General features: G+C 47.6%; 1 protein-coding gene across 1 annotated transcript; it reads left to right on the plus strand.

Moving 5' to 3' along the window:
* The first annotated feature begins 49 nt into the window (after positions 1 to 49).
* Positions 50 to 6,048, plus strand: MRM1 (mitochondrial rRNA methyltransferase 1). Its single transcript, XM_072353440.1, has 5 exons — positions 50 to 758; positions 1,187 to 1,280; positions 2,478 to 2,598; positions 5,048 to 5,167; positions 5,302 to 6,048. The coding sequence occupies exons 1-5, from the start codon at positions 190 to 192 to the stop codon at positions 5,349 to 5,351; spliced, it is 954 nt and encodes a 317-aa protein (XP_072209541.1). The 5' UTR covers positions 50 to 189; the 3' UTR covers positions 5,352 to 6,048.
* Positions 6,049 to 24,275: the final 18,227 nt, after the last annotated feature.

The raw sequence follows: 24,275 nt of genomic DNA on the forward strand, positions 1-24,275 counted from the left end.
AGGGGGCGCTGTGGCGCTGGGTGCCGCTGTGGCGCTGGGTGCCACTCTGGCCGGCCAGCCGGAAGCGGCGGGGTCGCTCTGTGCCCACATGTGTGTCCCGGCCGTGTTGCACCGAGCGTGGTTCTCTATGCCCTCCGCCTCCCCCCTTCCCCGAGTGGTACCGGGGGACTCTTCCCCGTGTGGGCAGCCATGGAGCAGGCGCTCAGGTCTCTCGCTCGCAGGGCCGTGAGGCTGCCGCCCGCCGCCCGCAGCTGCTGCTTTGGGGCCCAACAGCCCTCGCGGGAGGCCTCCAAGGGCAGGAGGAGGCCGGAGGGAAGAAGGGTTGTGCCCATTGAGAGGACGAGGGGCAGCGAGATCCTGTTCGGCGTGGCGCCGTGCTCCATGGCCCTGTCCCAGCCCAGGAGGGATCTGTTCAGGCTGTTCCTTAAGCGGAGCGGCGGCCCTCAGCGGCTCGTCACCGGCGAGTTGTTGCTGCAGGCCGCGGCCCGCGGGGTTCCCGTGCAACACGTCGGGAGGAGGGAGCTGGACGCGCTGTGCGGGGGCCGCGTCCACCAGGGAGTGTGTTTGGAGGCCACCCCGCTGCGCTTCAAGAGGCTGGAGGAGGCCGAAGAGTCCGGTTTGGGGGACGGAGAGAGCCCGAACCGCCAGGTGCTGTGGCTGGTGCTGGAGCAGATCCAGGATCCCATGAACCTGGGGGCACTGCTGCGCTCTGCGTACTTCTTGGGGGTGGACAGAGTGGTGACGAGCCGGAGGAACAGGTATGGGGTCGGCTGTTCGCTCCCGCGGCACTCAGGGTTTCTGTTCCTCCTCCAGTGGTCTCAAGTGTCAAGACTCAGCTCTCAAGACCGACCTCGAGATGTGGGGTTTGGGCAGAGCTGTGCAGTCGAGGCTGTGGGATGCAGCGTTGCAGGCTGGCAGGGAGCCTCTTTGGGTGCTGTTTTTTAAAACCCATTTCATGTTTTAATCGTCTGACTGCACACACAGTGCTGCAGCCCACCTCTTGGGTTTGTTTCTGAGCCTTCACGTTCCCCATAGGAAAGTGCATCCATTGAGAGAACAAGATTTTTTGCAGACCAGATGAAATTGGGTTGTAGGTGCATGAGAAGAAAACGCAGCAGCAGAAATCCTCCTCGTTTTTTCCTCTTCTGTTCTTATATGAAACTTTCCCTTTCTTTTTCTCTTGCAGCTGCCCCTTGACTCCAACAGTGAGCAAAGCGAGTTCTGGAGCAATGGAAGTCTTTGATGTCTACAGCACAGATGATCTCCGGAGCTTTTTGAAGGTAGAATGATGCACATTTCTTTTCACTGTTTTACAATGTATGGGAAACTTCAAATAGTGCATATATTGAGCAGAGAAGGTGCAAATAGAGGACTGATACGGGTGGAGGCATTGTCCTGGAGCCCGGCACATGGTGGCAGCATTGGGCAGCTTTTAGTGCAAGGGAGTGTTGGGAAACCAAAGCTGCAGCCAGGCTGTGCTCTGAGGGTAGCTCTGCCTTTTTGAGGGAGGGGCTCATCAGGTTGTGCTGTGACCATGAGCAGGAGTAAGTGTGGGCTCTTCCCACTCTGCCAGAAAGCCGGTGTTGGGCTGTACAGTAGGTCTGTGGCAGCTGGAGCTCTGAATAATGAAGAAATAAAAGGCATGTGTAGTACACTGACATTGAAACAGCTGGAAGAATCACTTTGTTGCTGTAGAGTTTGAATTATTAATGTTTTGAGCCATTGTAGCCATTCATTTTATTGGCCCCAGACTCTCTGGCCCAACCACATGCGTTGTCTGGTGTAAATTTGATGTAACTTAATGTAAAGAGTGTCAGTTTCACAGGAAATGAAGCTGGCACAAAACAGCAGCAGCTCTTTTATTGTTAGAATAGGTTTCTAAGATAAATAATTGAGGTACTTAATATTAGGGCAGGGGAAGGAAGGCTGCTTGTCTGGTTACGTGAGGTGCTGAGTGTTGAGTGCCCTGCTTTTTTATGAACTGATTTTTGGCATCTAAGTTTGAGAATGTGCAACTGTATTTGAAAACGTTTCTGGGGGCTTCTGGAGGTTGAGCTTGTGCTTCAAAGCTTCCACTGCATTGCTCTGTTCATTAACCTTAAGCCGATTTGTGTAACACAACTTTCTTTATGCTTTTCTGGCACATAAAAAAACAACAACCCAGAAACAAACAAACAAAAACCTCCCTAGAACTGTCGTGTTGGCAGAACAAATGTAATTTCAGTTGTTTTTTGTTTGCTTGCTGAGCTGGAAGAAACACCAGAAGGAAAAGTACCTTTTGTTTTTGTTGTTCTCATTCAAGGTTTGTGTCCTGGTTCTGGTAGGGCTTTGGTGGTAAAAATTCAAGGGATATCAAAAAGCCACTCAGCTTAACTGAAAATCTAGGAAATAAATACGGTTGTGTACGTGTCTTGTTTTCTTTTTAAGCTTGAAAAGTTAATGTTGTTTCTAACATTTGTTTCTTCTCCCGTCCTCAGGCTAAAGCTGCAGAAGGCTGGGAAGTTGTGGGAACGGCGAGCCAGTCTGAAACTGTGGAAAATGTTCCCATCATCAGCTGCATGGAATTTCGGTGGAATAAACCCATTATTTTAGTAATAGGTATTTCAGTTTACAGAGCTTTGGTCTCGTGGCAAGTGCATATGTGAGGGAATGATTGGGATGGCATTCCATCCTGTAAGCTAGTTGCAGATCTGTTATGTTCCATTACACTTTGGTCTGGAAAAGAGAAGCTGAGCAAGAAGTACTAAAGTGATCTGCCTGCAAACGGGATGTGGTCTCAGAAGAAGGGGGAAGGCCAGGAGGTTTCTCACAGTGTGCTGTGTGTGCAATGAGTGCCACTTTCCCAGTCCTGAGCAACTGAACTGTGATAACTCCAGGACCCTCTGCTTCTCCTCCTTCGTGTGGAGGAGATTTGCTCATGGTGCTGTCCTTTGTAGGCAGAGTTTGGAGCTGTGTGGGCTGACGGAAGGTGAAAAGAAGGGGAGTGATGTGGCAGCTAGAGGAAGAAATCTGCTCTAGGCACCTGTGTGTGGCATCTCCTTGGCCCCCACTTCTTGTCTGTCACCTGGCATAAGAGCTGGCTTGAGCTGGAAAGTGGTGTCAGGCTGGTGATGAGCCATCAAGGGGCTGTAATCCTGCCCTGTGCTGTGGTTTTCTTGGCTCAGAAGACATTCCTTTAATTAAAATGTTTATTGAACTCTTGGAAATACTGACAAGACAGTGCAGCAAATCTGGCATCTCGGCAAGATGTGTGAACCTATGATTCTATGATAAAGGGAATAGGGAGGCTGGCAGCAATGCTGATAGACCACAGAGAAATGCATCCCAGAAACGTTGACAGCACCAAGAGAAAGGAAGGAGGTGGAAGTGGCGATGGTGTCATTACCTTGAACTATGAGAGATTTCTCCAGGAAAAAGTCCAAGTATCCTTTTGTCAAGGGAGATTAGAGACTGATAGGTAGATACATAAGGAGAGCTTCCAAAACCTGCTGCAGTAATGATCTCAGCTCTCTGCTGAGCACTAGCTCTTTGCTGAAAAGAAAATTGAATCAGTTGTCTGATGCTGGGGTTGTTTGAAGAAACATCCTAGATCTGAATATGCAGCATACCTCTAGCCACAAACAGCAGCAAAGATATATTAGCATGGTAGTGAGCTTCCTGGCATTGCACAGATTGTCTTGTAAGTTAAGTGTTTGCAGACTTGAATTCACCTCTCTTGGATCCTTGCTGGCTTAGCAGAGAATGATTTGGACAGTCCAAGTTGATGTTGTTTGCTGTAGATTCATTGCCAGAGGTGACAGGCACGCTGACTGGCTTTAAGACTGGAAGCTTTGTGTGAGCAGGAACGGGTTTGTGAGCACTTAGATGCATTACCAAATAATTAAGAGGGACGATACCAGGTGCACTGTCAACGGGAGACAAAACTGATACTGAAGTCAAGGATGTTCTTTTTATTCACCAGTACACACTAGGATTTTATCTGATTTAGTCAGTACTCCCTCCCACTTGTCACACTCTGTGCAAGTCTTTTTGCCCTGAATTTACGGGTCCTAATTATTTTAAGCAGCCTGGGCCATAAAAAGCTTTGTAAAAGCTGGAAGCCAAATTACTGCCTTTATTAGGAATTGTAAGACCTTTATCAGGGAGAGAAGAGGAGTGCTCCAGGAACTGTGGCACCTCTGGTGATAAGTCTAGGCTGGAGAATCCCATGAAGCAGAGGTACAGTAGCCTCTGTCAGGCAGTGTGTGCCCCAGTGGTGCTGCTATGGGATGAGTCTGGACCAGAGCACAGCAGCTGAAGGGGAACATTTGGCTCCTGAGCCTGGTTTGTTATGGGGCAAGCACGTCTTGAAATGAGCCAGGTATCCCTGCAGCCATGTAGCTGTCCATGTAGCTCTAAATAATGAATGTGGAAGAAGTCTTTGGGGAGCTGAGCAGGCTGGGAGGTCTGTGGTCTTCTGCATTTTCACTTGTCTGCACATAGGATTGTTTAAAGCCTCTCCCTTTCCATTTCCCTTTGTGACAGTGTGAGTCAAACAACTACTAATGACCTGGGATAGATTTCAACTCTGTTTCACCAGTGTATCAGCCCAAACATATCAGGGCTGTTGGATGGTTTAACAACTAATCAATTGAAGCCTCTGGTTAAACTGTCTGCATTCACGAGTTGCACCCAGCTGGTGGTACTCTGCTGAAAGGGCTGAACCTGTCACTATCGATAGGGACTCAGATTTGCTGTGGCAGAGGAGGCTGGTGGCCTTGTCTGCTTTGTCCCCTGGCAGCATCCCATGTCTGTGGGCATCTACACAGTGGATGCTTGCATGTGGGGTCCTCATACTTGTGCTGCAAGGCTCTGTGCTTAATGCTGGAGTGCAGGTGTGATGCACAGGTATTCCTCAGAAACCCTGCTGGTGCTGGGAGCAGATCCAGGAAGGGTGGAAGGGGCCGGGAAGGGAAGGTGGGACAGGAGCCCATTAACAAACGATACTGATGAATGGGAAGGAGGAACGTGGCTGCAGGCTGACCTGAGCAGTGTCTTTGTTCTGCAGGTAGTGAAGGGGATGGCCTTTCCCTGGAGACACAGCTCCTGTGCCACCAGATGCTGCTCATCCCCTCTGGCAGGGCACTGCACCCGGGCATCGAGTCGCTGAATGTCTCCGTAGCCACTGGTAAAAACAGATGCTGTACATTGGCATTGGGCTGAATTTCTGCATTTAAAAATCAATCAAACATCCAGACCCTCGGAAAGATTTCTGTATAGAGTTAAAATAAAAGCTTGTTGTCTATGTTTACTTTCCTACAGGCATTCTCCTGCACTCCATATGCAGTCAAAAGCTGAGGAACGGTGATTGATTTTTATCCTGGCACGTGGTGGAATTTGCCCAGCCTGGATCTTTGATGGCAGGAAGCTGCTCACTGTTCCATGGCTGTGTTCAGTATGGATATGGAAGTGCTCCTTCCAGGCTCGGCACCATCTCAACAAGTTTCAGGGTGAGCCCCACAGACCCAGGCTGTGTTCTGGCTCATGCACTACACCAGCAAGGCCCTGGCCCAGCACTGAAATCATGCCTGTGTGCAGTAGGTAACACATTCCACCAGCACCTCAGAGGAGAGATTGTAAGGAAGGAAGACAAAGCAAAGCTTCAGAAGTAGACAGCCAAATCCTTCAGTTTTAGCAGTAAAATAGCCAGTGGTGGCTGCAGGCCTCATGTTTGTTGTGTGTGGGACTTCTTTGCTCAGGCTGTGGGTTTGGGGCTGTAGAATGAGTGGTGGTTCATGGTTGGTGCTGACTTGGAGAGCAACCATGTCCTGTGCTTGGCTTGCTGGCAAGAAACTGGTCTGATTTGGGTCTGCTCAGTAGCCGTTTATTCACGATGAGGCAGTCTCTCTGTTACGCATTGCTACTTGAATGTCTGGAAACACACCGTGTTGTATTTGATAGTAACACAAGACTGCAGCTGTGCCAAAGGATGGACGTGACCTGTTAGAAACAGCTGTAGTGGGGAAGAATGCAGCCCATTAAAATAAAGCCTCTGTAAAGATTTGTTGTAGACTCGGCTCAATCCTTTTTGTGTCGTATATAAATCCAGAGTGTGATTAGTGGAACAAGGCACTTCCTTCAGGTGGAAAGGGGAGCCAGGAGTTTGTTCTCTTCATCCAAGGAAGTTTCCTTCGCGTGATGGGTCTAATCCAGTTGGATGCTGAGCTGCCCAGCACCGCTGTCCCCACTGATGGCATGTGGGTTCAGGGGCAGTGGTGACAGTGGCTTCATTTGCAAACATCCTGGTTGAAAACCCGCTTGGCTGAATTATTGAGAACCAAATGAATGTTATCGCTTAGCACCTTAATTATTTTATTTAGCTACTGTGGCCCTTTGCATAGGATTCCTCATTAACACTTAATTTACAGTGCCCTTTAGGGATAATTTCAAACAATTCAGCTTAGTCTCCCTCCTCTCCCCCTTCCAAGTGAACAAGTAAATCACTCAGAGTGACTAATTAGGACTTTCCTTTGAGCTAAATGAAGTCTGTAAACCAGTCTGTGGATGTGGAGGTTTTTCAGATGTGTCCCTGCAAGAAGCTGGTGGCCTTGCTGAGGGCAATGGCTGTGGTGGGATGGGATGAGGGGTGGGACAGCACACATTGCTCTGCAACTGCAGTGGCTGTGGGGACTCACCTGGCTCAGGTGAGCATGGAGCACGGCCCAGCCTGGCAAGCAGTGATCAGCAGTGGGTTTCATGGTGCTGCTTGCCTGGCTGCAGCCTTAACTCCCTGCACTGCTTTGAGCCATCAGTGTGATGGAACAGAGGGGTTGGGGCTGTGTCTGGATGAGCCCCACATGGATGGTAAGGGTAAGTTGTGCCCTGCTGGCATCTAGGTGGGATCCTGTACTGCTCTGCACTGAGAGATGTGACTTTTCAGTGGTGTTTAGTACTCCATTCTGGGTCTGTGGCTGCAGCTGAGGGTGCCTGTTGTGACAGGGTGTATCCTGAGCTGTTTTCTCTGCAAAAAGGCAAAATCAAATCCCCCCCCAAACGCCTGCTGCGATGTGAGCAGAGCTGTGGTGCCTGAGTCTGAAGGTGTTTGCTCAGTAGCAGCTGAGGTCTGGCAGACTACAGGGATGGTGGTTCTTGGGCAGGTGTGAGCACTTAACGTTTCTGGGGCTGAATGTGCCTTGTTTTTAATTGCTGAAATAGAAAGGGAAAGGGCTGGGGAGGCTGCTGGCACCGCGATGTTAACTGTGCAGCTGTGTCTGACCCAGCAGAGGGAGCCCGTGCTCCAGATTTGCTTCTTTCTCGCAAGCCCGATGCCTTGCTTGGGGTTAGCAGAGTCCTTCCCCTCCAGCAGCAGGGATGAGGATAAAGCCGTTGCCCTCTTCTTGATCTATAGTTAAGTGTGTAAGTATTTATATTTACGTATATAATATTTATATAGAAAGAGATTTCTAATTCCATATAAACTGCAGTTTCTCCATTTGAAAAAAAAAATATAATTTATTTCTTTATGCAGTACTTAAACTTGAGGAGACCATTAAGTTTGCTTGTATTTGGGAAAGCCACGTGCCCTCTGACCGCGCTCAGCCACAGCAGCTCATCTATGACAGACGGGCAGGTGAGTAGCAATGGAGCAGGAACCTCTTCTGCAGAGCTCCCAGAACACTTTGAGACCCTGATGCATGTGGGGACACTGCTGTTAAATACCAATTTAGGCCTAAATTTGGTGCTGCAGTGTCAGACAGGGCTTGCTGGGGTTTGAGTTGAAGAGGCACTGGTGCTTCATGGTTAGCATTAGGCAATGTTTGCCTGCCAGCTCTGCTGGCACACCCAGGGAGATTGCTGGCTATGAGCAGAGCTGTACCTTTGGAGCTGGAGCTTTGAGTGCTGTGCGGTTTGCCCCCGATTTAATAAATGCAATCCATTAATTGGATCATTGCCTGCTTCTGCAGTTAATTTCCTGGATATTTTTAAATGTTAAAATGTAGTTTTTATAGTCTTTCATTATTTTTAGCCTTAAGCTCAACTATAATCGTCCCTGTAATGTAACTGTAAAAAAAACTCGTGACTTTATATCATAAGGGAGGACATTAATTGTCATTTTTTGTGTACATCAGCAAGATCAAAACATGCTTCCTGATTACTTCTGTTTGTACATAGAGTCTCTTTGATATTTAGATATGAGTAAAGTGTGTGTTTGTGTAATTTGAAAGTCAGTTCTTCCCTCCCTGCTGCTTGTCATGGATTCCTTTTGGAAGCATATTTACCAAATTGATTTTCAGATTCAGTAATTGCCCTTCCAAGATGATTTCTCAGTAATCAAAATGGCTCTAAGCCTGGTGGCAAACTATTTGTCCTTGCAGCTCAGGAGCTGTGCTCCCCACCTCTGCCTTTCTACCAGTGGGAGCACAAATCTCTTCATCCCCTCAAATCAGCTCAAAGAACCCGAGGTTCCCAATGGGGGCACACGGTGCTGTTGGTCTGAGTGGCTCATTGGAGGCACTGCAGCATTGGGTTGTCCTGCAGCACGTGGATCCTCTGGGCACAGCAGGGAATCCTCCAGTGAGGAGCGGAGTTTGTAAATGTAATCAACCTTGAGGTCTTGTTACTTCCACAGGTGCAATTAGCATTACCATCTGCTAATCCATGATTAACGATGTTTACAAATATGCTACAACATGTTAAAATGTGCCTGCGTTCCTTTTTTGGTGTGGTTTTTTTTTCCCCCTTCTCCCTGTTTTGATGGGGTTTCCCAGCTCCCCGTGCTCCCCATCAATGCAGCCGTTTTGTTTTCATTATTTAAGGGTGGTGTTAAAACTCCAAACCAGCTGTAGGAATGACAAGTTCAACTCAGAAGGTCGGTGCCACTAAGTGGGATTTAATTGCATGGGGGCTGAGGTACAAACTGGTGAATCTGAATAATAAAACTTTCTTGGAAGCGACATATGGCGCAGTTTAAAGTAAATTCTTATTGATCGTCCCACGACTGATGTGTTAATGGATGGCAGTCCTTCCTTTGGGTTTGATGTTGACGTGGTGTTTTAATAATATCACCCAGGAATATTGTGGATTCTAATAGGAGTGTTTGATTTCTTTCTTTATTTATTTATTCAAGTGTTTTCTATCAGCTGCTTCTTTCTTTTTAATGCAGACAGGAGTGTGTTATATCCCACTGTATGTCCTCCAGATCTAGGTTACGTGTAATTGCTCGGTAATTGGTAGAACCATGTAAAAGCCATGGTATTTGCCAGTCAACCCTCCTAAGTCACCATGAAATTGAAGTGTGATATTTATTCTCTATAAAATTTGCGACCCAAATGTTGTGTAACATCAAGCCTGGTTGACTACGGCTGCATTTTGCAAGGCTGCTGTGTGGAACTGCATGTGTCTGGGGCTGTGCACCTGTGTTCCCTGACACCTGGGGGTGGGAAGGAGCTGGGGGATTTGGCTGGGAGGTGGGGGGGGTTGTTTTGCTTTGAGGGAAAGGCTTTAACCTTGGTTGGGCTTTAGCCTCATGTTTATTAATGTTATCTTGAGGTCCATCTCAAAATGATGAGGTTTTGGAGGTAGCCCAAAGGGGATCCCATTCTCAAGAAATGTCCCCGATTGAAGCGAAGCATTTCAGCATCTTGCTAAGGAGGGTGTTCAGACAGGTTTGTTTCATTGTGATCTTTGTCATTTGAATACAGTTCCAGTCCAGAGCCCTCCCACCTCTGTGCATGGGCAGGTTCTGCCCTGGCTGTGCGCAATGCAGTGTTGGGCTTGGGGGCAACCCCTTATTTGCCCACTGCACGGCTTTGGCTGCACACAGAGGTAATGGCTTGCTTATGATCAATAGTTTTATATACTTCAGGAATGTGACGACGTGCTGTAGCTCAATGCAAAGCTAAACCTGCCAATTTTTTCTTATTTTTTTTTCCACCCTGTTTTAGAAGCTGCAACATCAGCAGTTGTTTCTCCTGCACTCCACAAGTCTTAGCTCAGCTGTTTTCTCTGGAGATCCAAAATGTGGCTGTTGCAGATCCTGGCAATGCCACGCTCTGTGCTGTGCAGGTCCCACTGTGAGGCTGGTGTGTTGGGTCTCAGCAGCTCTTCTTAGTGTTCCTTTATTGCTGCTGTGTGTCAATGGCACAAAGGGTCCAGAGCCATCCAGCATGGCCATGGGCACGGCTGAAGGGACCCAGCTTTGTGTTCTGCAGCAAAAGAAAGGGGCCCTGGTTCTGCCTGTGCCCTCATTAGCACCTTGCAGTGCAGCACAGCTCTCTCAAGCCATATCTCAAGGCTTTTGCTGGAGATTACATCTGTACCTAATGCGCATTTTTCTATAAACAAGGGTGCTAAATGGCCTTTCAGTTCCCTCTGTAATGCCTTTTTTAATGGAAGGTCCTGAATTAAGAACGTATATATATGTATGTGTATGACTCCTAAGAATTTTGTAAGTGATATTGAAAACCTATTGTGAGGTAGGATTTCTTCTTGCAAAATTATTTTAATGAGGTTCCAGTTTATTTTCTGGCTATATTTTACTTATTTAATCCTCCAGGGGCATTTTTCAGAGGCAGCATCTCATTTTCAATGCAACTGTTTTTAACGTTAGGGAAAACTACCTTGCTGAAATGCATGAAGGAAGGGAAAAAAAAAAAAGAAAGAAGAACCAGAGGAAGATGTACGAGATAAGAATAAACTTGAAAAGCTTTGAGGTGGTTTATGGCTTCTCTTGAAAGAATAACACTTCATGTATTTTTGTTATGGTGTGGTTTAATGATGCTTGCAGGAAAAAGATAAGGTAGAAATGGAAATATAAAATTAAACCAGCAAAGTGAATGTGATTATTTTAGTTACTAGTATTACCTGGGGAAAATGCTCTCGGGTTGTTTTGTTTTTTTTTATCTAGTCTAAATATTTGCTTTTCCAAGAGGGAAAGCCCTCGGCAGTGCTGGGCTGCGATGCGAAGCACTCCCAGTCCTGTGGCCAGACAGGGATGTTGCTCCCTTTTGTTATTGTTAGGGAAATCTGATGGTTTTTAAGGGATCTGCACACCACAGCCGAGCTTGCTGCCCTTTGGGGTACTGCCCTGCTTGCAGGGATGTCCATCAGCAGGACTTGGGCACGGCTGCTTCTCAGAGCACAGACCTGTCCCATCCCATTTAGAGCCCATGCGTGGCCAGGAGCTTCACCGGGTGGTTAATTTTTCAGTTTCTTCCATGGGTGTGAAAGAGCGAGGAGTTTGTTTCTAATTAAAGTTCTTGAAGATTTATACTTCAATTCAAATAGTTGAAAAGAAGCAGTTTCTGTGTAGGTTTCTTCACTGTCAGAATCTAAAACAGATTATTATGTAAATTTTTCTTTTTTCCGATCCTAAATTCATTATAATATTCAATTTCAGGAAATGCTCTTGACCATCTGCTGCTGCTCTAAGAAACGAGTGTTTACTACCAGAAATGTCGGAGGTATCTGGGATAGATCACAGCAGAATGTAAGGGCAGAGTGCAGCCACTTATGCAAAGCTGTGCCACGGACGCCTGGAACCTGGAGTTGGAAGGTATTGCTCCTCCCCAGCCCTGGCACACGCTTTTCCTGCCATTATTTAGCACCTGCATGACAATCAAAGATTCTGCTGACTTCCAGCTCACTCCCACACCTTTAGGAAACATTTCTTCTCTGAATGAGTGGTGAGGAATTGGAAAAGTGGTGGAGTCGTTGTCTCCTGAGGTGTTCCAGAACTGTTGGAGATGCGGCACTGAGGGGATGTGGTTGGTGGGCACAGTGGGATGGGTTGGACTTGGGCTTTGGGGTTTTGGAGGATTTTTCCAACCTGAATTATTCTGTGGTTCTATGAGGGGATGGTGGTGATGGGTTAATGAAGCTGATCATAATGGTCTTGTCCAACACCAGTGATTCTATGAAATATCAGAGCGTAGCACATGCTGGAGGTTGGTTTTGTTCCTTTCCTTCACTCACGTACAAACCATGGAAGTGCTGTTTCTGTAGCTGGAGCCCTTCCTTACTTCAGCATTCAGGGAGAGAGCCAATCCCTTCCTTTTGGGGACATTTCTGCTCTGGTCTCGTGCAGCTCAGGGGGGATGAGAAGGGCAGGACCCCATTCTGGGGAGCACTGCTGAGCCTCCACCCATGGGTGCTCCCCCTGCCCTGACCGTGTGCCCCCAGCATCCTTTATGTGTGTGCACCCAGCAGCTGCGAGCGAACCCGCGTTCGATTGCTGCAACCGCCTGGGGAATATTGCTCACTAATTATAGAAAACAGAAGACGTGCTCCCCTCCTCTTGATTTTTTTTTTCTTCTTTTTGTTTTTTTTTTTTTACAAACATTGTCTCCTCTCAACAGCTGAGTGTTTAATTAGTGTTGATTGCTGCTCACATGTTCGATAACTGCTCATCAGGCGGAGGTGTCCACTGATGCAGCGTGGCCTGGAGCGCGGAGTGGCGGAGGGTGCTGCTAATTAGGGATGCCATTTATTTTGGGAAGTCATGTGGACAGCGGCCTGACTTTTAGGTTAAGTTTCAAGGTTAAAGGGAAAGACTGTGAAAAAAGGGCCCATAAGAGTGAGGAGCTCTGATGGCAGTGCCATCACCAGCATGGGGACACCCCATGGGTCAGCCCTGTATGTATTTATACACATGTATAGTGCATGTGTGCCTGCATACGTGTGTATATATATATATATATGCAAGTATGCAAAGCTCTCCCATTTAGAAGAGGAGAAAGAAGACCTCAAACACACAGCACTGAGTTCCTAAGGGTGGATACTGATATGATCAGGATGACTTGGCACAAGTGGGTTCTTCTCTTCCGCCAGGAGCACGTGCCTGTACCAGGTTTGTCCCAGTATTCACAGCAGGATGGAAACATCGAGGGGTACAGGAGCATCCCCTGCCATGGGGATGTGGGAAATCCAAATGCCAGCACTGTGAGTGGGGCTGGGTGTTGCTGCATAGTGGTGCAAGCAAATGCCGGTCTGCTGCTTCTCCGTCCCCGTTATTTATTTATATGTTTATTTGCTGTGCCACCTGACAGCAGTGATGGAGCTGTCATGCTTTGGTGGCCACCAGCTCGTGATCTGGCACCTGTTCTCTGTGCTTTAATCTCTCCTCTCTGCTCACATAGAGTCTATACATAACCCCCAGCCAAACAAAACGTGAAGAAAAATCAAATCTAATTACAAGCCATTGATTTCTCTCCAAATTTGCTTCTAATACACTTTTTGACTACTCCTCGATTCCTTTTTTTATTTTTTTTTTCCCCATTTTTCCCTTCTCTTCTCCTGCCCCAGCTGCTCAGTCAGCAGCAGCCTTCTCCTGTGGCACCGGGAGGCTGCAGTCTGCAGCGTGCACAGGGAGCCCTGGTGCAGTAGGGAATACGTGGATGGACACAGGGATTTTGCCATGGCCAAGCAATAGGGACGATTGTTGTGATGCATCTCATCTTAAAGAACAGGTAGGACTGTGCAGCTTTCCTGATGGCTTTTTCCCTTCCTTCTCACTGCTCTGGGTTCTTGCCTGTGTGCTGCTGGATGGGCTGGGGTGTTCGGGATGGGGCAGGATAGCGGGTGGCCAGGCATGTGTCACCACTCTGCTTTTTGTTACTGCTGGGCTTCATGTCACCCCTCGGCTCTGCATCACCCTGGTGCAGTCAGGGAGGAAACCCTGAGGCTGTGTCACTGCCACCCATCCATGGCCCTGGTGTCATTGGTGCATGGGTGATGTCCACCTCCAGCAGGAGCCCCAGGAACACTGAATTCCAAAGGGAGCATCGAGATGTATCGTGTGAGGTGGAATACATGAGCTGAAGACAGTTTGGTTTCGTTAATTATGGAAATCTAAAGATAATCTATATTTAATGTCAAATTTTTCTCAAATCTACTAAAGAATGAGGAGAATATATGCACATGATGACATTTAAATGAAGAACAAGGTGCAATTAAACTCCAAAACGTACAGTAGACTAATTGGGAGAGGATGACAAATATAGTTATCATCAGCAACTAATTAGGGACCTGCTTTAGCTTTCCCTGCTTGATTAATCTTGACTAGGTGATAATAAGTTGTGCGGGACCGGGTACCTTACACAGCATTTGGTGGCAGGAGCTGGTTTATGGCTGGGGAGCACACGGACTCATGTGGGGCATTTTGTGTTGCAGCATGAATGGGTTCTGAGCAATGGGGTGGTGTGGTTGGGATCCCCAGCCCACCTTGTTTTGAGGTTGGTGCTGAGGATACCTTGGTCACGGTACAGCTTCCATGTTGTTTTGGCATCTTATGGGCATTGCCTTGGGGTTTGTGTGGATGGTGAACACCTTCATAGAAGTGTCCCATGAAGCTTTTCTCTGGTTCCATGAGGCTTTGGGGACGGAGGTGTCCCTGGATGTGCCTGCTGAGCCATGTGGCACATGCCAGCCCTGCTGACACCACCAAGATTTACACACTTATCTTTTTGCTTTGAAAGGTAAGAATAATAGTAAAATGTTAATGTGGCACTCTATGTATAATGCTGTACATAAAGGAGTGACATGATGTGAGAGACTGATAAATCATCGCCGCTTTCAGACACTCATCTGCACAGAGAGCGCAATGCATGGCTTCTCTTGGCTCAGGAGGGTGCTTGGGAGCCCACAGCATCTTCAATGCTCCTGGGAGCTGTTGTGGGAGCTGTTGTTGGAGCTGAGTTTTATGGCACGGGCTGCCTGTGTCCCTGTGCTGCTCAGAGTGGGATCCATGTGTCCTTGTGGTGTCAGTGTGCCAGCAAAGCAACACCACGTGCCATGATGTGTTGTGGCTGCGGGGAGGTCCGGGTACCCTGTGGGTGATGCGCTCAGCCCAGCCATCATCGTGCTGGGGGTGAACTTGGCTCGGTCACCATGGAAACAGTGGCTGGCCCCGGCACTGCTCGCGTGTGCACAAGTCCCGTTGACCTCACTTAGAATTATTACCTTTGGCCAAATAAAATAATTTGTGTTAATAAAGAGACCATTTTCACTCGGCTTCCAAGCGAGCCTTCCCCAGAAGGCAGAGTGACTCCTTAATTACACTTTTACTGCAAGGTGATTAATGTTCAATATGTGATACTCCGTTTAAATAAGTCACTTATTAACACCTTTAATATGCTTTAATTTTATTTTTTTTTCCCCCCTCTTTTTCTTCCTCCCCACTCCCTGCAGCACAAGGTGGAGCTCTGTGCCTGGCCATGGTACCCACGGGCTGAGCCATAAAAAGCCCCAGAATAGGGAAAAACCCAACTGGTTGTGGTCATCAGCAGCAAGATTAGATGGGCGATGTGCTGGGAACCGATGGTGCTCCCCCTGGTTTTGGGGACTGGGAATACACGTTGCTGCTGCTGTGCAACCCTAAAGCTGCACCTGCATTGCTCTGAAAGTGCACCCTGTCCAATTCTCATTGCATTTCACCTGCACTGTTGGGCCAAAAAAGGGTGTTTGGGTGCTGCTTTATCAGTGTAACGTGAGGGAAAAATGACCACAGATGTTTTGCATGTGAGTGTAGGGACTCGTTTTCCACCTCCCCTTGTGGCCCTGTTGGTGATTATGAAGAATGGAATTTCAGATACTGAAATGACTGCAGACAGAGTTGGAAAGCTAAAAAGTCATTTTAATTTACCTCAGCTTCTTTTAGAAGTAGTTTATTTGTGTAGCAACAGCTGTGTCTAGGTATGTTATTATTCGTCATACAAAAGGCTGGATTAGCAGTAATAGCCCTTTCCAGATTACTTTGCTTTTCACACGTGTAACTTCTACAGGGTGTGCTTTGAACAAATCTCAGTGTGATTTGCAGTGCTTTGTGGTGATCGAGGCTGACACGTGGGAAAACTCATCCTAAGGAATAAATGCAAGTCTGACATGGTTGTGGGGCGCACACAGGCTGGGGAGAAACCACCCATGTTATTTGCAGCTCTGCAGTGGAGAGATGCTCCAGGGGATGCTCTGAAGGATGCCCCAAGGCATTGTGCTCTTTCTGCAGCCTGTGCAGATTTGATACCCAGGGTTGTCTTCTTTCCTGCGTGTTGGGGCAGAGTTGAATAAAATCACAAAGAAACTGATGGATTCTAAGTGAGTTTGCCCTTTAATTTGTCAGGAATAACATCAGAGGAGGTGCTCGGGTGCTCCTGGTTATAAATGTGGCAGAGCTCCTCCTTGGAGCCCCCAGCTCCTTGCGTGCACTGCAGGTAAGGAGAGCAGCAGCTCAGACACGTCAGAAATGCACATTCTGAATGGAGTTGGATGTTTGCTATTGTATTGGAGGAATGGGATCTGTCCCTCGTGTGATTTTGTTTTTGAGTGCTCATCAGTAAATGGCGATAACAGTTCATTTAAGAGGATGTCTCTGTACAGCCCTGCAGGAGGGGACACCTGTGGTTTCCTCTGGCTGTTTCCTTGGTGTCGGGCAGTCTCATGGTCCACTTCTAGTTTCCATCCCCTCTGAGCAGTGCTCCCAAATCACCCCCCCTGCTTTTCTCCTTCCACTGCTGTGGCCGAAACTGAAATGAGAAATTCAGCAAAAATAGAACAAATAGCAAAGCACAACTATAAAGACAAAGCCGCAGAGGCGTGTGTGTGTGACTTACAGCCATTGCCTGCTTTTATGGGGGTTACTTATTCTGCATAAATTGATGAAGCTTAAAGGGGAGGCTAAACTTTTAGCCGATATATAGGTGGAAAGATATTAAATTCCCATATTAAAGATCATCATTAACCTGTTTGTTTTTTATGGGGCTAACAGTAAACACAATGGGCTGTGAACAGCGCTTTTAATTATTCCAATGAATATTCATAACGTACAGGACCTCGAGAGTAAATAAAGGCAAGAAATTGTTCTGCAGAGCTTGATATGTAGAAAGAGCCTGAAATTCATAGGGAGCAAGATGAAATATACTCTGTGAACCTCTCGTCCTGCAGTTGCTCTGTGGTTTTAAGAGGGGATGCAGTTCATGCTCAGCAACTTGTTGCAGAACCGCTGCTTGTGAGTTGGCATTGGGGACATCAGGGTAATTTTGTTCTTTAGAGTTCCTGATGCAGAGATGGAGTCCCTTGTCCCACAAGGATGTGTGTGCATTTCATGGGCATGAAGATGTGTGCAAAGGGATGGGGTGCCATGAAGGGGAACGTGTGATTAGTGAATGAAGAGATTTGGTAACCTGTGGAATGGTGGCTTAAAATGACTTTATTTTATAGCTAGTTTCTGCCATCTGAGTGGTGTTGCATGTATCGGTTGTATTTATAACTTAATATCTTTTCTCAAATTTATTATTATACTTTTTATGGCACTTCATAATTTTTCTGGGGTTCGTTAAGTGGGCTGAGGGCAGCATGTGGGGCACCAAGGTGGCACAGGGAGCCTGGCTGCACTATGGCTGCAGTATGGCTGCGGTGTATTGGGATCAGGCAGCCGTGCTGTGGTTTTTAGTGGGGCTGCAGCCCTCACTGCTGTGGTGCTGCTGTGCATTCCTGTACCATGGGTTTTGTGGTGGGTTTGGAGACTTGTTGTAGTCCGAGCTGTGAAACCAGCCATTTCCTCCCACATGGAAGGAGATCCTGCTTGGAAACTGAAGGTGTGTTTTGGCAGTTTGGGGTTTTGTTACCCACAAAATTCTGTCGAGTTCCCCTTGTTCTTTCACTGACCTCCAGCTGCCCCCACAGCACGTGCTTTGCTTCAGCCTCACTGCCTTTGGTTGGGCACCGCTGCATCTGGGGATGTGAAGTGTAGTAACTGTGGGCACAGCAGCAGTGTGTATGTGTGGGTGAGCCCTTTCCTGGCTGCTCAGTGCTGCCAGTGAAGCTGGGACACCAAGGATGCAACCTCAGGGTTGAGTGGGAGACTCAGGCATCTTTTCTTTGCTGATGGCAGCCCCAAATCCCACTCAGGGGAAAGTGGGAGAAGATGGTGTTGGGTTCCTACAGCGCCCAGCCCTCCCTGTGCTTCCCTCACCTGTTTTACCTCCACACCAACAGTGCGCTCCCCACCCCGACCGCCTTCATTATGGGCTGCTGGTCCGCCAGACCGCAATGCATTTATAATTTTTATTGTTATATCTTTTAATTTTATTTTGCTTTCCTTGCTGTCTTGGAGAAGGGAAGATAGGAGTCCATATTTATTACATTGCAAACGATCTACCTCCGCGAATGTATGTATCAGTTAATTTAATCTCAGCGGTTTTATTTAAACTGTTTTTCCTTCCTTTCTTTACTTCCCTCCTCCCATCCTCTCCCCCTCTTCCTCCTCCTCTTGGCGCAAGGTGATCAGTTTGTTTAAAAAAAAAAAAAAGAAAAAGAAAAAGGAAGGATGGAAAGTAAAACTATCCCGTGCCTTTTATAATCGGCGCTGAAAAGGCTTTTTCTGGTTGCTACGGAATCGCGCTGCCTTTCACCGCTTCCGCCGTGTGCCTCCCGTGGCCCCCAGCCTGATTGACATTTACAAATTACCAAGCTGAGAGTGTTCAATCTTTGACCCGTGTGTTTCTATTCAGCAATGAGTGAGATTTGCAAGCATTTTGTCATATAATTACTGCAAATCCCTTGAAAATTTCCACAACAACGCCTAGATGAATGGTAATTTGTGCAGACAGCCGCTGATGCCTTTACAATGCACTAAGATGCAAAACAGTCCAATTTCTTTTATTTTATTTTTTGCCTGAAGATTTCTTGGGGGGGGGGGGGGGGGGCTGGGGTGAAAAAATGTTGGTGCGTGTTGAGCGTGCTGTAAAATATTTGGATTGTTAGATTTATTTGCTTACACGGCCTATATTTGTGCTGATTTTATTGTATTGACTGTATGCATTTTTTTCCTCCCATTCTACAGTTTTATTGTGTGTTGGTCATATGCATACATCACCAGCATTGTTCTCCAGGAAATTTATTCCACCTTTCAGCGTGCTCTTGATAGGACTTATTGCATTACTAGTTAAGTGCTGAGATTTGCTACTACAAAGATCTGAAACAGGCCCTTGTAATGTTTATTTGCCAGCCCCAGCTGAGGTCATATGTTCTCATAGCACTTGGTGTGGCACGGCTGCGTCTCGCAGCCATTGCACTCCAATGGAGTCTGGGATGGACCCAGTGCTGCCCCGGCACTGAGCACCCAAAGGAGTGGATGACAACACCTGTTGAAATCATGTGCATTTATTTGTTATTGTGTGTGTTTATCTGTTACTGTTTGTATTTATTCACCTGTGTTGGTGTGATTGCCATGTATTGGCCAACACAACCAACCGCAGCAGTGGCTCCACTAGCAGTGCTTCTGAGTCGTTCAGATTGCTTTTTCAGAACTTCTCATGTTGAGGCTACAGTGATGCATGCACATCTGTTTATATACTTATGTAGAGGTGAACATAGGTTACATACATGTTTGTGAACAGTATGCAAACCTACATGGAGACTCCTGATCTTCTCCTTTGCAAACCTGTGCTCACTGCCTGGTGTAAGAACCACAAGGTGCATTTCATTGGTGCTTGCTTTTCAGCAAGCACTCATACAAGAACTGCACTAACCAAGTTGTATTTTGGTTGTTGGTGCTTGTGTTGTTTTCCTCCTCCCTCAGGGATGGGTGTGTTGGCTCTGCTGTCCATGCAGTATAAAATGCTGGGCTGGTGCTGTTGTTGTGGTGCCAGTTGCATGGTGCAGGGATGCTGGGCTCCCCAGTCCTTCCCATTATTATTTATTGGTGGTCTCACAGAGTCAGCCCCGACTGCACAGCACCATTTTCCCTTTGCTGAGGGGTTTCCTCTTTGCATGTGATTCTTGTGAGCGGTGGAGAAGCGCAGACTTTGTGCTCTGGGAGTTGTGACTGTGTCAGTGTGCAGAGCCCAGCTTGTGTAGGAAGGAATTCTGGGGGTCACTCCATGTCACATCCCTGAACAGTTGGAGGCCCCCAGGACTGAGCAGGCCATGGGGGTGTGTTGCTGAAGGCGGGTGGCACAACCCTGTCCTGTGCTGCTCCAGGGGCTCACCTTGCGCTCCTGGAAAGGCATTTTTTGGTGTGGAAAAAAAGCCCTCAGAATAGAAAGAAAGCTGAAAGCATCTCTCCCAGCGCCGCCCGTCCTGAGCCGCTTTGGGTCACTGTGACTGATCGGAGGGAGAGTTCAGCAGCTGCAGCGCCTGAACAAACCGCTGCTGTCATTAGGCTGGAAATGTAATCTCTGCGGAAGGAGAGGCCATGGTAGACTTAGCAAGATCTGTTCACGTTATGGGAATTTAATGCACCTGGTAGAAACTAACTGCAGGTCATCAGTTTTTATTGGCGTAGTGCAGACATGCAGTGTGATGAACTGATCTGGCAAAGCATTAACAAAGATTTAAAAAAAAAAAGAACATCATAGTAAAAAAAAGAATCCCAGATCTGTGAGGTTTTTTTTGTCGTGGCCATCCCTGAAATCACAGTGAATGCTGCTCTTCAGGTGCTCGGCTGTTCTTCCCCTGTAATTTCTGCTGCTGTGCTGCTGATGTAGATGCGCTCTTACATGGAGTTCACAGATAAATTTTTGTCTGACGTGTATCTAGAACTTATATAGTCACCTACTAATTTAAACCAATTTGCCCTAGGTGATGGGTGAATACACTTGAAAATTAAATGGGTCTGATTTAAGCATCCCTTCTCTGAAGCCAAAGATTATATAATTAAATTAAAAGAAAATGTGTTTTATAATAAACTGTATTTCCTCTTGGCAAAATCCAATTTTGAAACAAGATTGTAATATCATATCGAAAAATGTTTTCCCATGGGTATTACCAGTCTATTTCATTTAATTGTTTTCACCCATCCTATGATGAGCTTTCAAAGTAGTGGAAGGAGCGCAGTTTTACAAAGAAGAAGGGGGAAGGGGACAGGGAGAGGGGAGGACTTTCTGCCCGCCATGGGCTGGTGATGCTTTGGGCTTGGCTGGTGGTGGAACCCGGTGCCACCAGGGCAGGAGAGCTGTGGGTTTCGGGGTGCCTGCAGCCAACCCTCAGCATCTCGGGTTTTCCTTCTCCAGCTGTAGTTTGGCGTTTGAGGAAACTCAATGAGCCACGTGTCAAAGGTTTTGCACTTAAGCAGAAAATATTTAACGCTGTGGGTCTGAGTGTGGATGAGCTCCTTCCCCAGTGCAGCTGGTGGTGTTGATGCTCAGGGTTGGACCATGCTGTGGTTTCCTTGGGGAAACAGGGAGGACTTTTCATACTTGGGTTTGGTGTCCCGGCAAAGCGACAGCAGCAGGATGCAGCAGTGGGAGCAGCCAGGTGGGATGCTCTCAGGTGACTGTGGTCATAGATGGGACCACACGGTGCCACCCCACTTCCTTCCATGTCCTGTCAAACAAATCTGCTTCCCTGCTGAGCTGATATTCGTGAAGCCACTGGTTTCTCAACGCCGGTCACATGCTGTGAGCTGGAGCCCCAAAATGAAGCCTTGCTTGCAGGCTTCCTGGCTGTGCTGCGCTCGGCGGCCTCGTTAAACCCTTCAGATCCTTTATCGGGGACGGAAGCATTGACTTTCTGGGAGAATGTTGATTAAAGCAACAGCGAGTGGGAGCTGCAGGGCAGTACTGCCGGGCCCGGCCCGAGGAGCAGCACAGCGCAGCGCAGCGATGTGATGAGCGCTGCTGCACCCGAGCAGGTCGGGCTGTGCAGGAACGGGGACACAGGAGGGAGGAAACGCTTTCTGTGGTGTGCAACCGCCGTCAGCCATTTTAGGTTTCTGAATCCTATTTCCCTGGTGCTTCCAAGAGAAGCTTTTGGGGGAGTCCCCAGCTAAAACTCAAATTTGCATTTAAATGGAGTTTTTTTTCTCTCTCTCTCTCTCTTTTTTTTTAATGAGCAGGATGCATGGGAGACTCAGACTATTAGGTTTCCTTGTGGGAGAGTGCAGAATTCTCTCACCTTTTACTTCCCACCCCCTCCCCAACCCCCTTTAATGCACACTTTAAATTAGACATTAAAAAAAGAGAATAGCGCGTCTTTAAGGAGGATATAATCATAAACAAATAAGTCTCGTTGCCCTTGCAGCAGAACTAATCTTCCCTCAGCTGAGCTGTGATATAGATCAGTAACAAGAGCCACGCGCAGGGGGTTCCTTTGAAATGCATAATTCCTCCTCGTATAAATTGGAGTTGGTGTGATGGAGCTGTGAGATGACATATTGTGGCATGACCCCTCTCTACTGATTGTGGGTGAACCCTGCAAAGGTAAATCTAACACGGCGCACACATCAGACAATTTCATTTTCATCACCCAGGGACAAAAACATAGCAACAGAATCTTTTCAAATGATAATCTGCATGCTGGGCGAAATATTGTCCCTCCCTCCCTTCCCATTTCTCTCTCTCTCTCTTTTTTTTTTACATGTTCAATTCATGATGTAGGTGAAAGGAATTATAAATTGCTTCCAAAGTTCATTCATTCTCTCCTTCTCGTTCTTCCCTTTCTTTTCCTCCTCCTTTTGCTTTTGTTCTCTTTTCCTCCCTACTTTCCCTCTCCACCTTGCTCCCATCTGTTTTGTGGTGGGGTTGTTGTTTTTTTTTCCTTCCTCAAAAGGGAAAAGGAAACAGAGAAAGTTTGGCATTGCGTTCGTGTAACTGATTCATTCTTCTCATCCCCTCAGGGACGTTCCAGTAATAATGATTTATAGGAGTGCGAAAATCTATGCTCTTGCTGTTACCAACTAATATCCCTCCTACCCTCCAAAAAGGGAGTTTTCCTGTGGAAAGATCTTTCTGCACAAACCCTTCTCCCCTGCTTCTCTCCACTCCCCCTTTGCCTTCTTGCACCGTTCCGTTCAAGTACTGGGAGCAGCTAGCCCACATGCATCACGCCAGCCAGGCATAGGAATACATCGTCCTGCAAAACCCTGTCTCATCTAGAACTAGTCCCAGCTGACACTGAAATGATGTTATAGATCTGTTCTTTGTTCTTCTCTACAGTGGTTTTGTGTTGTGTGATATTTGCAGTCCCGTTTCCAAAGCGATGTGCTGTGTGGGGTCGGGGGGATGAAGGTACTGCTGGAACAGGGAGCCTGCACCTTATAACTGGACCTTGAGGTCCGGCAGCCTGGCACTGCCCCAGCAGGAGAGCTGAGAGCTGCCCAGGTTGGGGCTGTCGCATCATCACATCATCCCATCCTTGATGTAAAGTGACACAGCTATTGTGTGTGCGGGGAGCGACGTGGAGATGGGTTTGTCGGTTCCACCTAGCGTGATGGCCGTCTCCTCCTCGCCAAGGAGAGGAGCGAGATTGAAGGAGAAGAGGTCAGGAAGACCTGGTCATCCCTGCCCTTCTCCCACACCGTTCCTTCCTCTGGATGAAAATGAGGCCTGACAGATTCCGTGCCACCTGGGACTGCCGGGATGCAGAAGGATGCTCATGAGAGCGGGGCCGGGTGGTGATGCTGACACCGTGGTGACAGTGACAGGTTCCTCCATTTAGAAGGAGGCCCTGCCATGCCACCAGCCCTGCCTGGCATCCCATGGCTGCCGTGGAGCATTGGCTGGGGAATGGCTTTGTGTCCTCCCACTGGCATGTGGGTGCTGAGTTGTAGCGGGTGTGACAGGCCCAAGGGCAGGGCAGAAATGCACCATGCTCCCATTCCGCCACTGTTTCACCAGTCGCACTGCCTCCCTTGGCCTATTTACTCTCTCAGGCATCTAGTTCTAAAAGTTATTAGCAGATTGCTGGTTTTCTATCAACCTCAGGCACCAGTCTCTCAATGACACCGTTGTGCTTTAATAAAATGCGTCTGATAATCCTCAGATAAAGGCTGAGGAGGTGGGAGAGAGGAGGGGCTCTCGCATGGATCCCTCCAAGGGGCGGGGGCTAGAAAAGGGTTAAACACTCATGTTTCTAAATGGCTGAACTACTGTATGTTGTAGTTTTCAACTGCAAATCATCTTTAATAGCAGACATCACGGGATGGCTCATTACATTAAGCTATTTTTCATGCTATCTCCTGTAATATCCTTTAATCCAATGCGTTTCAAATCACCTCAGGCTAAAATAAGAGACATAGCGATGTAATAGCCTAGTGTATTAGTGGGTTAATTGCCCTGTTGTACTCTCTAGTAGATATCTGTGGAATGAGTTCTATATTAATTGTAAATTGCTTAATACATTTAACTCCTTGAGCAGCTCTGCACTGTATCTGCAGTGGGTGACCAAAGTTTGGGTGCTGTCGTGGCTGCATCCCGCTGTGTGCCCGTGGCCTCATGGCCATCCCCAGCAGGGCACCCACAGGTGCTGCAGGAGGAAGGTCTCAGTAAAACATCACATCTCAGAGCTGTGTTGCTGTCGGGGAA

This window comes from Excalfactoria chinensis, chromosome 19 (assembly GCF_039878825.1).
Source record: "Excalfactoria chinensis isolate bCotChi1 chromosome 19, bCotChi1.hap2, whole genome shotgun sequence".
Taxonomy (NCBI): domain Eukaryota; kingdom Metazoa; phylum Chordata; class Aves; order Galliformes; family Phasianidae; genus Excalfactoria; species Excalfactoria chinensis.

Coding starts and splice junctions, on each gene's coding strand:
- MRM1 (XM_072353440.1), top strand. CDS start 190: ATGGAGCAGGCGCTCAGGTCTCTCGCTCGCAGGGCCGTGAGGCTGCCG. Junction 1,281..2,477: donor ATCTCCGGAGCTTTTTGAAG/GTAGAATGATGC, acceptor TCCCGTCCTCAG/GCTAAAGCTGCAGAAGGCTG. Junction 2,599..5,047: donor ACCCATTATTTTAGTAATAG/GTATTTCAGTTT, acceptor TTTGTTCTGCAG/GTAGTGAAGGGGATGGCCTT.